A 16364-nucleotide genomic window follows, 5' to 3' on the forward strand; every position below is an offset into this window, starting at 1 on the left:
TGACAGCTTTGCATACTCTTGGCATTCTCTCAACCAGCTTCACTTGGAATGCTTTTCTAACAGTCTTGATGGAGTTCCCAGATATGCTGTGCAGTCGTTGGCTGCTTTTCCTTCACTCTGCGGTCCGACCCATCCCAAACCATCTCGATTGGGTTGATGTCGGGTGATTGTGAAGGCCAGGTCATCTGATGCAGCACTCCATCACTCTCCTTCTTGGTCAAATAGCCCTTAAACAGCCTTGAGGTATGTGGTCTCATTGTCCTGTTGAAAAACAAATGAAAGTCCCTCGAAGCGCAAAACAGATGGCATGGCGTATCGCTGCAGAATGCTGTATTTGGGATGCAATTTCTGTGGCTGGTAACTCTAACTTATTCTCTGCAGCGGAGGTACTGTAACTCTGGGTCTTCTTTTCCTGTGGCGGTACTCATGAGAGCCAGTTTCATCATAGCGCTTGATGGTTTTTGAGACTGCACTTGAAGAAACTTTCAAAGTTCTTGACATTTTCCGCATTGACTGACCTTCATGTCTTAAAGTAATGATGGACTGTCGTTTCTCTTTGCTTATTTGAGCTGTTCTTGTCATAATATGGACTTAGACCTATTTGGTAAAAGACCATCTTCTGTATACCACCCCTACCTTGTCATAACACAACTGATTGGCTCAGACAAATGAACTTTTAACAAGGCACACCTGTTAAGTGAAATGCCTTCCTGGTGACTACCTCATGAAGCTGGTTGAGAGAATTCCAAGAGTGTGCAAAGCTGTCAAGACAAAGGTTGGCTACTTTGAAGAATCTCAAATATAAAATATACTGCTCAAAAAAATAAAGGGAACACTTAAACAACACATCCTAGATCTGAATGAAATAAATCATCTTATTAAAGACTTTTTTCTTTACATAGTTGAATGTGCTGACAACAAAATCACACAAAAATAATCAATGGAAATCCAATTTATCAACCCATGGAGGTCTGGATTTGGAGTCACACTCAAAATTAAAGTGGAAAACCACACTACAGGCTGATCCAACTTTGATGTAATGTCCTTAAACCAAGTCAAAATGAGGCTCAGTAGTGTGTGTGGCCTCCACGTGCCTGTATAACCTCCCTACAACGCCTGGGCATGCTCCTGATGAGGTGGCGGATGGTCTCCTGAGGGATTTCCTCCCAGACCTGGACTAAAGCATCCGCCAACTCCTGGACAGTCTGTGGTGCAACGTGGCTTTGGTGGATGGAGCGAGACATGATGTCACAGATGTGCTCAATTGGATTCAGGTCTGGGGAACGGGCGGGCCAGTCCATAGCATCAATGCCTTCCTCTTGCAGGAACTGCTGACACACTCCAGCCACATGAGGTCTAGCATTGTCTTGCATTAGTAGGAACCCAGGGCCAACCGCACCAGCATATGGTCTCACAAGGGGTCTGAGGATCTCATTTCGGTACCTAATGGCAGTCAGGCTACCTCTGGCGAGCACATGGAGGGCTGTGCGGCCCCCCCAAAGAAATGCCACCCCACACCATGACTGACCCACCGCCAAACCGGTCATGCTGGAGGATGTTGCAGGCAGCAGAACGTTCTCCACGGCGTCTCCAGACTCTGTCACGTCTGTCACATGTGCTCAGTGTGAACCTGCTTTCATCTGTGAAGAGCACAGGGCGCCAGTGGCGAATTTGCCAATCTTGGTGTTCTTTGGCAAATGCCAAACGTCCTGCACGGTGTTGGGCTGTAAAGCACAACCCCCACCTGTGGACGTCGGGCCCTCATACCACCCTCATGGAGTCTGTTTCTGACCGTTTGAGCAGACACATGCACATTTGTGGCCTGCTAGAGGTCATTTTGCAGGGCTCTGGCAGTGCTCCTCCTGCTCCTCCTTGCACAAAGGTGGAGGTAGCGGTCCTGCTGCTGGGTTGTTGCCCTCCTACGGCCTCCTCCACGTCTCCTGATGTACTGGCCTGTCTCCTGGTAGCGCCTCCATGCTCTGGACACTACGCTGACAGACACAGCAAACCTTCTTGCCACAGCTCGCATTGATGTGCCATCCTGGATGAGCTGCACTACCTGAGCCACTTGTGTGGGTTGTAGACTCCGTCTCATGCTACCACTAGAGTGAGAAAGCACCGCCAGCATTCAAAAGTGACCAAAACATCAGCCAGGAAGCATAAGAACTGAGAAGTGGTCTGTGGTCCCCACCTGCAGAACCACTCCTTTATTGGGGGTGTCTTGCTAATTGCCTATAATTTCCACCTGTTGTCTATTCCATTTGCACAACAGCATGTGAAATTTGTCAATCAGTGTTGCTTCCTAAGTGGACAGTTTGATTTCACAGAAGTGTGATTGACTTGGAATTACATTGTGTTGTTTAAGTGTTCCCTTTATTTTTTTGAGCAGTGTATATTTTGATTTGTTTAGCACTGTTTTGGTTACTACATGATTCCATGTGTGTTATTTCATAGTTTTGATGTCTTCACTATTATTCTACAATGTAGAAAATAGTAAAAATAAAGAAAAACCCTTGGATGAGTGTGTCCAAAAATATGTGGGAACTCCTTCAAGACTGTTGGAAAAGTTTCCAGGTGAAGCTGGTTGAGAGAATGCCAAGAGTGTGCAAAGCTGTCATTAAGGCTAAGGGTCGCTACTTTGAAGAACATGATTCCATGTGTGTTATTTCATAGTTTTGATGTCTTCATTATTATTATTTATTATGTAGAGAATACTAAAAATAAAGTAAAACCCTGGAATGAGTAGGTGTCCAAACTTTTGATTGGTGCTGTATATATATTTTTGTGTGTGTGTAGTTGATTTAATTAAACACACAGGGTGTGTCTATATATGGAAAAATACACTTCTAAATGTCAACCAATCGATTAGTCGAAAGAACTGACAGCTCTTGGTCGATTTAAGGTCTTTTTTTTGTTGGGGTCAGCCCTGTTAACTCGAAATGACACAACGACAAGGTTAACAAAGTTTACTATACTGTATGAACACACTACAAGGTAGCCATTACACTCAAGGCTAGGTCCATCAATAACTAGACTTCCTGTGCAGGCGCACTCTTGACTGAGTGATAGCACCGTAATAACAGAAATATAGGGATACTTAAAACATGAACTTAACCCCTGGTCGGGCTCGGACGGACATCCAGCGAAAAATCCTATCGCCATTAGCATAACAAAAATGTATTATTATTATTTTTTCAAATATAGGACTATGTTATATCGTTTTATAGATACACCTCTCCTGAATCGAACCACGTTGTCCTATTTCAAAAAGGCTTTACAGCAAAAGCAAAACATTAGATTATGTTAGAGGAGTATATCGTAAAAGTAGCCACATAGCCATTTTCCGACGAACCACATGCATCACAAATAACCAAAAAACAGCTAAATGCAGCACTAACCTTTGACAATCTTCATCAGATGACACTCCTAGGACATCATGTTACACAATACATGCATTCTTTTGTTCGATAAAGTTCATATTTATATATAAAAACAGCATTTTACATCGGCGCGTGACGTTGACTAACTATTTTCCCTCAAATGCATCTGGTGAAACTGCGCTACAATTTACTAAATTACTATTCGAAAACATTTTTAAAATGTAATATTGTCATTCTAAGATTTATAGATGAATATCTCTTGAAAGCACCTGTAATGCCAGATTTAAAAATAACTTTACTGGGTAATCACACTTTGCGATAAAAGGGGATGCGATACTCAGAAAAATAGGCTACCGTTACAGGTCAGCGCCATCTTGGAACAATCGCATATCAAATCTACTCTTGTATACTATTGTCAATAATCCCTTACCTTTGATTATCTTCCTCAGAAAGCACTTCCAGGAATCCCAGGTCCACAACAAATGTATTTTCGTTCGAAAAAGTTAATCCTTTACGTCCCAATAGCTTGTTCTTGTTAGCGCGTTCTGAAGGCTGCTCCAAAACTTCCGTCGGCTGCGGGACTACTCTTTCAATAAAATGCATTTTTTTTTTTAAATTTAGGTTCGTTCAAACGTTGTATAACAAATCTTTAGGGCCTTTTTCAACCAGAGCTCCAATAAGATTCAAGGGGGACGATTGCATTGTGTTTCAAAACGTTTCGAAAGGGGAGGGTAACCAGGGGCGCCGGCGTCATAATGGTGATGGCCCTCCTCATGTGACCACTTTCCACAGCGTCTCATTCAGTCAGTTTTCACAGTAGGAGACTCAAACCACTTTGTAAAGACTGGGGACATCTAGTGGAAGCAATAGGAAGTGCTCAATGAACCATTGCTCACGGTGTGATTAATAGGCAAAGTGATGAAGTTGAGTCCGCAATTCAGAATTCCACATCCTGTTACGATCGTTCTCGGGGTTTTGACTGCCATATGAGTTCTGTTATACTCACAGACACCATTCAAACAATTTTAGAAACTTTAGGGTGTTTTCTATCCACAAGTATTAATTATATGCATATCCTAGCTTCTGAGTTTGAGTAGGAGGCCGTTTAAAATGGGCACAAATCTTTTTCAAAAATCGCTGTAGCGACCGTCAAGAGGTTAACAAGCCCTACTTCCCTTTGACTTAAATGTTCTTCTGTCTGCAGTGTGAGCTGGCAGTGGACGCAGTCCACAAGCGAGGCGAAGACGAGAGGCCTGCCCTGCCCCGGAGGGAGGAGATCACCGACACCATGGTCTTCAGCTCTTACGATGTGGTCACCATGACCTGCCGAGACGTGGACCTAAACTACGCCACCAGAGGTACAGATGAGTGTTTTTTTCTCAATTGTCTAAAATCTGTCATCCCCACACCTCTTTCATCTTCACTAATCTATAAGAACAGACCAGGTGAAAGCCAACCTAATGATGATCTTCCATCATATTGTTTTCACTTTGCAAGTGCAGAGGAAGAAGGACGAACTTTGAAGCAATTGAGACAGCTAGGGAGAAGTGGGATCGGGAGGGTTGGACGGAGGGAGGGATGTGTTATAGGTTAGTGTTTGATCAACGTGTAGATTGTCTGCATTGTCCGGTAAGGGATGAGTGGTTTAATGGATTTGTAGGTCATTGTTTATTTTAGATGCACTATTGTAAAGTGGTTGTTCCACTGGATATCATAAGGTGAATGCACCATTTTGTAAGTCGCTCTGGATAAGAGCGTCTGCTAAATGACTTAAATGGAAAATGGAAAAATTGTTGATGGTTACTTTAACCAGGTTTCCATCCAACTATTTCATTTGGATGAATTACCTGACGCATATAAAAAGTCCCGACAGCCCTGATGGAAACAGGAAATTCGTCAGTAAAATGTCCTGATGTCGACGAAACAAAATACGCTAGACAAGAGTGGATACTTTTTGGGTGGTGAAATAGATTATGCGACAATTGCGGTGGACACGCTTTTTATATGCTAATATTTATATAAAAACCATGTCGCACTAAACTTGGAGTCACGCAATGATATGTTACGTTGTACTACTACTACCACCTCCTCCACCACCATGTGGAAAAGCATAGTTATGTAGAATAAGATATGATGAAGTTATGAAATAAGTTAAGTGCACGGTGATGATCGCCATGCAAATAAATATCGAGGGTAGGCTATTATTTGAATGATGCTGGTGACATCATGATGATGTGGCAATTTGCTTTTTGAAAGTACTATATCTTGAAAACATGATTGCTGTAATGCGAAACCTTTTGGGACTGTATCAACGATGGACTAATAAAACAAGTAAAGGGGATTTTGAGTGGATTATTCCTTTAAGGCAAAATTCCAAGTTGACATCTGAGGGCTAAACTAATAAGAAGTTAGGGTAATTTGCATGGGGTCATAGTTACATTGTGTAAGAATGTAATGTGTTGTCTGCTTACGATAAACGCACGTTGTGGGGACAGTTTATGGGTCATATAAAGAGATATACCTCTTCCTCTTCTCACGCATTACTTTTTGGATAATTGTTGTGTTTGTACCCTGTACATGCAGACACGTTCATAGACACGTCCATCAGCTCGACCCGTGTCAATGGGGAACACAAAGAGAAGGTGCTGCAGAGGTGGGAGGGAGGAGATGGCAACGGAGAGGCCTTCGATTTGGAGAACGATGCTGTGAGTCTAACACGCTTATATGTATGCACACATACCAACACTTATACTCGCTCACTCACTCTGACAATCACACACACCATCACTCTTTTTGACACACAAACACCAGTGGCGGTCTGTGCCTTTTTCAGATGAGGGAGGATGATTACATTTTTTATGGGCCTTATTTCTATTTCAGCATATTGGATGACTAGCATTTATATTCCATTCACCCAGCTCAATTTAACATTGATAGGTTTAGGCTACTACATGATACTCAAATTTTCCCGATACCCATCATGAGGTTGCTACAACCTAGCCTTCCTCTCTCGAAGAAGAAGAATACATTTGAGTAAGCAAGGTTACAGTGACACATTCAATACTGCCTTGTAGAGGTCTGCATGGGACTGTTTTTTTTCATCCCGCTCCCAGCAACACCCGCAGCTTTTCATATCACACCCCGCCCGCACCTGCTGCCTTTTCAGTCCGACTTCCACGAGAACTGGTCCCAAACAGCGATATTATTTTAGGCGTATGTGACGCAGCTCACTTGCCCGCCATGGTCCCAGCAATTTTGCACCCCATAGGCAATATCAAATGCACAAAAATAACTTAAGAAATAGGTTAACATACTAGAGATTCTCACGTGGCCCATTTATATTAGGCTATCTGTATTACATCAGCTAATATGCTAAATGTAGTTTAAGAGAGCATAGTTGGAGAGATTTGGCCTTTCTCTTGAGCTATTTTTAAAGCCTACCTTTTCGTAGTGGGAGGATTTTTAGACCGAGAAATATGGGTGATTTCATATTTATTTCTAGGCAATGTAGTAAACTATAGCCTAATCATATGTAGGCAGTACAGTTGAAGTCGGAAGTTTACATACACCTTAGCCAAATTCATTTAAACTCAGTTTTTCACAATTCCAGACATTTAATCCTAGTACAAATTCCCGGTCTTATTTTTATTTTTTTATTTCACCTTTATTTAACCAGGTAGGCTAGTTGAGAACAAGTTATCATTTACAACTGCGGCCTGGCCAAGATAAAGCAAAGCAGTGCGACACAAACAACAACACAGAGTTACAAATGGAATAAACAAAACATACAGTCAATAACACAATAGAAAAAAAGTCTATATACAGTGTGTGCAAATGAGGTAAGATAAGGGAGGTAAGACAATAAATAGGCCATAGTGGCGAAATAATGACAATTTAGCAATTAAACACTTGAGTGATAGATGTGCAGAAGATGAATGTGCAAGTAGAGATACTGGGGTGCAAAGGATCAACAACAACAAAAAATGACAGTATGGGGATGAGGTTGTTGGACGGGCTATTTACAGATGGGCTATGTACAGGTGCAGTGATCTGTGAGCTGCTCTGACAGCTGGTACTTCAAGTTAGTGAGGGAGATATGAGTCTCCAGCTTCAGTGATTTTTGCAATTCGTTCCAGTCATTGGCAGCAGAGAACTGGAAGGAAAGGCGGTCAAAGGAGAAGTTGGCTTTGGGGGTGACCAGTGAAATATACCTGCTGTAGCGCGTGCTACGGGTGGGTGCTGCTATGGTGACCAGTGAGCTGAAGTCAGTTAGGATCACCACTTTATTTTAAGAATGTGAAATGTCAGAATAATAGTAGAGTGATTTATTTCAGCTTTCATTTCTTTCATCACATTCCCAGTGGGTCAGAAGTTTACATACACTCAATTAGTATTTGGTAGCATTTCCTTAAACAATTTAAACTTGGGTCAAACGTTTCGGGTAGCCTTCATCAAGCTTCCCACAATAAGTTGGGTGAATTTTGGCCCATTCCTCCTGACAGAGCTGGTGTAACTGAGGTCAGGTTTGTAGGCCTCCTTGCTCGTACACACTTTTTCAGTTATGCCCACACATTTTTTATAGGATTGAGGTAAGGGCTTTGTGATGGCCACTCATTTGTGACCAAGCTTGAACTTCCTGACTGATGTCTTGAGATGTTGCTTCAATATATCCACATAATTTTCCATCCTCATGATGCCATCTATTTTGTGAAGTGCACCAGTCTCTCCTGCAGCAAAGCACCCCCAAAACATGATGCTGCCACCCCCGTGCTTCACGGTTGGGATGGTGTTCTTCGGCTTGCAAGCCTCCCCCTTTTTCCTCCAAACATAATGATGGTCATTATGGCCAAACAGTTCGATTTTTGTTTCATCAGACCAGAGGATATTTCTTCAAAAAGTACGAACTTTGTCCCCATGTGCAGTTTCAAACCGTAGTCTGGCTTTTTTATGGCGGTTTTGGAGCAGTGGCTTCATCCTTGCTGAGCGGCCTTTCAGGTTATGTCGATATAGGACTCGTTTTACTGTGGATATAGATACTTTTGTACCTGTTTCCTCCAGCATCTTCACAAGGTCCTTTGCTGTTGTTCTGAGATTGATTTGCACTTTTTGTACCAAATTATGTTCATCTTTAGGAGACAGAACGCGTCTCCTTCCTGAGCGGTATGACGGCTGTGTGGTCCCATTGTGTTTATACATGCGTACTATTGTTTGTACAGATGAACGTGGTATCTAAAGGCGTTTGGAAATTGTTCCCAAGGATGAACCAGACTTGTCGAGGTCTTGGCTGATATCTTTTAATTTTCCCATGATGTCAAGCAAAGAGACACTAAGTTTGAAGGTAGGCCTTGAAATACGTCCACAGGTACACCTCCAATTGACTCAAATGATGTCAATTAGCCTATCAGAAGCTTCTAAAGCCATGACATCATTTTCTGGAATGTTCCAAGCTGTTTAAAGGCACAGTCAACTTAGTGTATGTAAACTTTTGACCCACTGGAATTGTGATACAGTGAATTAATTATAAGTGAAATAATCTGTCTGTAAACAATTGTTGGAAAGATTACTTGTCGAACACAAAGTAGATGTCCTAACGGACTTGCCAAAACTATAGTTTTGTTAATTAACAAGACATTTGTGGAGTGGTTGAAACAGGAGTTTTAATGACTCCAACCTAAGTGTATGTAAACTTCCGACTTCAACTCTACATTTTATTGTAAAGATATCTGCCCTGTGCTTCTACATCCACACATAGGCTATAGCCTACTCAATTTAATTAAAACCACACGCGCACCGGACCTCGCACGTATGGCTACTGAACTTGAAGTAGTAAGAATGATGACCGCGACACTTGCTACATTTTGCATATAGAATATAGGCTACCTTTTAGGAGGCCGATTTGCAGGCAGAGACAAATAAATGGGTAATCAATACTTATTGAAAATGATAAAGTTGCAGTGCTCGCTCACCATTATAGCCTGACCTATAGGCACATTGTGCCTTTTCATTTTCAATTATTATATTTTCTGATTACATCTCGACTCACGTTGGTTGAGCGCCATTTCTTTCCATGATCAGTATTTATTTGCAGACACTGTAGTAAACTACAGTCTAATTATATTTAAGTCAACTTGATATGAAATGAACTACCACGTGATTCTCCACCCATGAACTCGCACGCCCAGCTAGGAGAGAAGAGGTAGGCTACTGAAATTGAAGCAGTGAATTCTGAGTGTGTGAATAATGCAAAAAAGATGTGCTTTTAATACAATAGGTAGGCTAAAAGGCTCTGCATGGTCATCCAACATCCGAAGTGGCCGTACAGGGTTTACTGAGGCGCAGCCTCCAGACTTCAGGGCGTTCATATGTTGGGGTTCGTTTCCTTGTTCCTTGTCAATCATTGGTTCATTGGTGAAATTAGCATTATGACAATATCTTTAATTAAATCATTCAAAAGCTTTATTAATGCAATTTTAGACAGAAGTTGACAATCAGGAACATAGTACGCCTGTTTCCGAGTAAGTTCTGCATAAAAAAAAAGGTCCCATGTTGTTTTATTAAACCCGAAGTTCAGCCCTAGTGATGTCACTGCCTAAGTCATTATCTTTTACTCATGTGACCAAAACCAAGCCTACACAGCTATATAAACAAGGCTTTTAGTGTTATCTAAAAACTTACCAGTAAATGTCTAAGTTGATTTATAGTGGAATGTCTGAGTAGTCTTATCTCCTACACTCCCCTGCAGAGTTCTGTCTCAGTCACACATTTCTCAGAGGGGTCTCTTTATAAGAGGCAGAGAGAGAACTAGAAAACAACTGTGGAACAATATTAAAACCTCATAATGTATATATATTGTTAATCTGTAGACTAGGACCCTATAAATGTAAGGGGGGAGGATCTTATAATCCCAACCCCATCTGGTAAAAACAATATAAGCATAATCAATTATTCTAATACATCAATCATTTGGTAAAGCCCCTATCATGACCCCTAGGTGAACTCTTGAACACATACTTCTTGCGCTTAGCGGAGCAGAGCTATTGTGTTGGAAGTTGTCAAGGAAGTGAGTTTGTGCTTATACAGGACGTACCACCTCCACCTACCGTCAATCAATCATGTCAATGCAGAGATATACGGCACCCTCTGCATTGTTTCACAATTTGAGAGGCGCACGGTGATGCGGTACGGAGCTTGATTTGGCTTCTGCATGCCTCCGGAGGCTCCGAAAATTGCGACCACATTTACGGATCAAGCATACATTTGCTTTAATGCGTACAAAGAAAGATGACAGTTTCCACATAATCTGAGGGACAACAAAAATATGTTTTGCCCAGAGTCGTCTGTCTGCCCGCTCCAGCCCGCAGCACGAAAAATACAGACAGCGCCGCAATGATCTCTGTTGAGGGACCCGCCCTCTACCGCCTTGCACACTCTTGCCTGCATCTAGGGTGTAATCATTAGTCCAACAGTTGAAAATGAAAGTTTCTGTTGGATAAATTCAGGTATGTTTATCCCCGTTCCGTTTAGGAAACATTTTTCAACACAATCAGCGGAATGAATACACCACTGATCACCCGCAAACACGGTTCACTTTCATAGCTGCCATATACAAACTGCATGATCACTTTGCTCGTGGTATAATTCCTTCTCGCATCTGTGCGGTCTCCTCTCACCTTTTCCCTTCACTTGTGAATTTCATTGCACAACAGCTATCCGTGACCATGTGAGAGAACCTTTCCAAGCCAAACCTTCTGTTAGGTTGCGTCAATTCGAATCTGGTGTCAGGACAAAGAGAAACTCTGGTCTCTAGTACTGTTTCACAGCTGTTTATTAAGCTAAGTAAATAGTGATAAATGCAATGTTCATATATACGGGTTCACTGTAACACCTCGCAGGGCAGACAGAGAACTGAAATGACATCATAAGTGTCTTCCTTAAATACTTCTTGACAGACGTAGTTCCCTCTCCCTGAGGGCCTGTCATAGTAGAGGCTTGGGTGTGGTTTAGACTTACTCCAGCCTATCGTTGGCATGCAGGCTGGTCCCAGCCTCTAGACGCATCTTTGTTGCCAAGCATAGTTGTCTTCTAGCTTATCTTCGTGTGTGTACCCGAGAGTCAGACACCCAAGGACAGTGCCTGTTCTTGTGCCACAGCCATTCTCCCCTCTATCAGTTCCTCACATACACCTGTCCTTGAGCGGCCCCACAACCAGGCATTGTGTGTGTGTGTGTCAAGAGTCTACTCAGCCTACACTCCTACTAGCCAGCAACCCTCCAGTTAGTCATGTCTATTATATGTTGCTCAATCTATGTTAATACAATATAAACCTCTTAGTGCATTACAGTCCGTTCATACTTAGGCCTACATCTACTGTAAATGGTAATGCATCACATCTAATAAGTGAAATAAAACCCAACAATCCCCCTTTTCACACCCAAAGGGTGTGAACATTCCACAATAAGACATTTCAGAGAAATTTAGGATTCCCCCTTTTGACACCCCCTAGGGTGTCACTCAACACAATTTTAAATTGCCATTTTAATGATTAGATGATTAGTTAAAAAACCCTCAAGTCCTTCCGGCTACACCTCACTTGTACTAGGTTGACTACCAGCCACCCAGGAACTTCAAACCTTCACATAAGGAAAGACAAATAGTACACAGGATAAATTCAGAACATATTATTTAAAAAAACGTATAAAAAGAAGACCTTCCTGCGGCAGTGGCTACACCTAACAGGTATGGGACAGACTTTTTGTCCCAGTACTTAAAACCTTCACATCCACCTGCCACTACATTCAATACATATGAGGACATTTTGGATAAGCTTTATTCAACCACTTCCCCAACAGCAACCCAAGGATCGTCCTCAGACAGACCCGTCTTTTGCCCAGAGGTTGATTCAGTATCCACTGGGGTCACTTCCATCAAAGACATCATTCCGGTTGCTCTGACAACTTCTGTAAGATATTTTCTCAAGCAAGGGATTATACAGGCAGCACAACACATCAATAATAGGAACATAAGCACTAGGGTCAGAAATCCAGTAACCACCATAGATGTGTACTTACCAAAAAAGATGTTCAGCCAATTCCCCTCGTATACCCCTGCTACACCCTTCATTTCAGCAGATAGCTTGTCCAGTCCCATTAGGGCTTTGGTAATGCTTACCATCAGGGCTAGTGTTATAAGGGATGAAAGTACAGCATTGTTCACCAAACGTTTTATACACCCCCCATTATTAGCCAATATCATATCCAACTCCAATCTATTTTGTCTAGCGGTTCTAGTGGTAGCCTCTAGTTGCTCAGCCATACCTGTCAGTGCAGTGCGAGTATAGTTAACAAATCTCTGTTACACACACATCAGTAAAGAACTCAACCCATCTTTAGGCGGATGTATTTTTCCCACAGTACACATACATTCCTTATCAACTTTGCCACCTGTCTTCTAATCTTCTACCCACTAAGCTATTCCCAGGCCGTTGTTACTCTCCCTAACTTAGGGAGGCTTCTTCTCCTGTTCCCTTCCCAAGGTCGTCTTATCAACTCTGCCCTGCTCATTCTGGTAACAGTGTCTTACTCACACAGTATTGGAATATAGTTTTTAACCCATTATTATAGCTGTATCTCTAATACATTTCAACAGGTTATAAGGTTTCTGAGTGAAATCTTTTAGTCAAACCTTTCATTACATCCACCCGATTGGCTAAATATTTCACATACATTATAACACATCTATTTTTATTGGATTCAGAAATTTCCCACAAAATCAAACTAATTCAGGAAACTCTAAAGATGGTCTCATCTTATCATGGGCTCGTCATAACTGAATGAATCCTCCACCAGGCTCGGCGGTAGGTATTTGTCGTCCCACTGATCTGAACTTTGACTCGGTCCGTATCTCACCATCTGCTCCGTTATCGATCTCTCCAGAACCCTGGAAATGAGACCTCTCGCACATGGGACCAAACAACAACCACACAACCCAAACACACTCATACAGGTGAAAGCTGCCCATAATACAGTTCCTACAACACTTTTCCATTTCCCAAACATGGGCTGTGTTATCAGGAATGTACGTACAGCAATGAACCTAATCATTCTACCTACACCATCCTCTTTTGCCAATAACATATCGAGAGTCAGTCTATTTTACCAGGTCATGAGGGAGGTGGCGGATAATTGGTCAGAGAACCTCTTTACTGCATCCCCGGTTTCATTCATGAATCTGTTGATTATAAAAGATGTCATTAATCCAATCCACATTTTTATTTGTCACCCACCAAAATAATGTAGTGTTAAAACCTTCACATATTTGATTCATAGCTTTGTATTCATCTGGAACTTCTCTGAGGATGCCAATAGCATCCATCTAGACAAAGCTACTTCCATCCTGGTCAAAACTCCTCCTGTGCCTACTTTAGCCTCCTATAACTGGCCTCTGATGACTAACTCGAACTGGTTGGACCTATAACCCCAGGGCGCAAGTTCCTAACCACCCTTTGTGGTAATTTCTGTCGTATGCATCCTTTACTGGTACTAGCCCACTCTTCATCAGTTATAGGTGCTGTGAGGTTAAACATCTTCTATTCATCTTTCAAACCTAAGTCAGTCACATTCACGATTACCTTTCAGCCATTAAAATCATCTAAGTTCTCGGTGCCATTCTTGTATCTATAACACTGGTGCTCATCAGGAGTTAAGGTGAACCGAGGTGGGTTGGCTGAGTACTTCAATCTGGCCAACCCCAATTCCTGTACAGTTGTCTGCTTCCCCAGGAAATTGTTTAATGTTTACCTTAAATTCTACATCTTGATCTTCTTTGATTCCTTATTCTGTATGTCACTCGTCAGTGTATTATATAGTTTATCTTTTACTTCTTCTCCATGACGACGGTATCGTATGATTAGTACCGGAAGGTGGTTGATCTGAATGTATCAGAAAGGTTACCAAAACTATGATGCAGCTCAGAGTCCCTACTCTTCCCAAAAACCGCCAACCCTCTCCTGCCCTTAGTCTCTCTGCTAGGTACCACCCCATACTCACACCTCTAGGAGCACACACAGTGATGAACGGTCGGGATAGGGAATCTTCGTTAAGGAGGTAACCCCCGGACCCTGTTGGTACTCGGTTCTTCTCCTAACTCTGTGCGTGATCAGCAGTGGATATGTGTACATACCTTCTTGCAGTGGATAACGTGGACCCAAGTGACTCTCTCAGCTTTTCTAATGGCAAAGGCAATGGTTTAACAGAACCTGGTATGGGCCTTCCCCACGGGGCTGCTTCCAGTCTTTTCTCCTCAGGGACTGGATCCACACCCAGTCTCCTGGTTGTACTGAGTGAATCACCTTCTCCTGTAATTCACCTGTTGGACACAAATTCTTGGACATACGGGTTTGGTTAACAAACAGTCTTCTCATGTGTTCTGTTCGTATTACTTCAACTTCTATGTCTACCTGTTCTGGTATCTCTAACTCTGGCATTCTATAGGCTCTACCTGATTAGCTAAAATGTCATCCATCCTTTAAAGAGAGATCCTAGTAAACCAACTCTAGGGATAATATCTTGACCTAATATTCTAGCTACCATAATCATGTCCACCAAGTAAGTTGGGAACGCTTCTACCCATTTGCTATACTTATCTATTATTGTTAAACACCCCTTCTTCCCCTCAATTCGGAATAGTTCACTAAGTCCATTTCCAAATGTTGGAATGGATATTCTACAAAAAAAAAATGTGTTTAAGTAATTATCCTAACCTGTTCTATCGCCTGCCCTACCATACTCCTCCTATTTATACATGGCTCAAGCCATGTATCAATATTGCTGCGTATCTAAACAAATTATCCTTATGTCAGCCCTTCTCTTGTAGGATTGCCCCCTTTTATTTTCCACATGTCCAATTCTCCCTGGGGCCTTCATCCTCGGCTATTCTGTAACAATTCTCTGTCAAGTGTTTTATCTTCTTTAAGATTTATCTGTGCTGTTTTGTATGGTTTTAAATGTCTATGTGCTTGTCTGTGTAAATAGTAACTTTTCTCTCCTTTCTTATTTCACCGGTTCTAGTCAATGCTACTATTTCGGCCTACTGTGCAGAATAGTGTCTGGGCAATGGTTCAGTGTCCAATACCTGAAACCAACTAAGCTTTCATTGTCCTTTTAGTTAGGGTAACAATTACTTTCAATAAAATGATCATATCTCCTCCTAGCGAATTTACCAAACATAAACTTAAAATCAAAACTAAAATACATGCCTGCCAACGGAGCCGATAGTCTCTCCATGAATTAATATCCTAGAGCTAAGTGAACCAAATTCTCTTCCTATCTACTCCTGCTGGCCCCCCTCCTTTCTTCCTGCTACTCCCCAACCCTCAAGGTTTCAGCGGTGCAGGGGAGGATTTCTCCGTCTGCCCTTCCTACCCTTAGTCTAAGGCTTTGCCCTTTTTAGTCTTCTCATTGGTTCAAATTATCAATTGTGTCTAAGAACTTTAACTCCATCATAATTATCAGTTCTACAAATTCCCTTACAATCAATATCACCAATGACCTTAAATTCACCATCCAAATGGCTTTTCAATGTGGCTGATCAGACCACACAGGGAAGCCACTAGAGGGGTCAAAAGTCATACCACCCTTTCAGAACCGTGTTTCTTACTATAGTAGACAAATGAAGGCTAAGAACTTTATCTACATTTTGTATCCCAGGTTCCCAGAACATTCCCTATCAAACTAATTTCATGTGTTTATTAAAACTCAGAAAACCAAACTTCCAAAATGCCATGTGTGTATACCCCTTTAAGATATCCTGTCCCTAGGAATTTTTCCCAAAAGAGCTAAGCGCTCCTTTTTCCATAAAATAACCACGAACATTTAGTCATCATTCCTTATACTACACCGATTCAGAAACCCAAACGTTAGCTACAAACAAAACCTAATAATAACTCCACTGTACTTCCTCAAATCATTAATAATTTGTTTTAAACTT

At 41.8% G+C, this 16364-nt stretch overlaps 1 protein-coding gene across 6 annotated transcripts in view; it reads left to right on the forward strand.

Annotated features, from left to right (window-relative positions):
* The window catches only part of LOC106579060 (ataxin-2-like protein), an 81513-nt gene that overhangs the window by 44649 nt on the left and 20500 nt on the right, over nucleotides 1-16364 (forward strand). For all 6 annotated transcript variants that reach the window (XM_082965915.1, XM_082965916.1, XM_082965914.1 and 3 more), the window contains 2 exons: nucleotides 4585-4738; nucleotides 5964-6085. In XM_082965915.1, coding sequence (XP_082822041.1) covers nucleotides 4585-4738; nucleotides 5964-6085 — 276 coding nt within the window. The remainder of the gene's footprint in view (nucleotides 1-4584; nucleotides 4739-5963; nucleotides 6086-16364) is intronic.

This window comes from Salmo salar, chromosome 19 (assembly GCF_965601325.2).
Source record: "Salmo salar chromosome 19, fSalSal1, whole genome shotgun sequence".
In the NCBI taxonomy this organism is placed as follows: domain Eukaryota; kingdom Metazoa; phylum Chordata; class Actinopteri; order Salmoniformes; family Salmonidae; genus Salmo; species Salmo salar.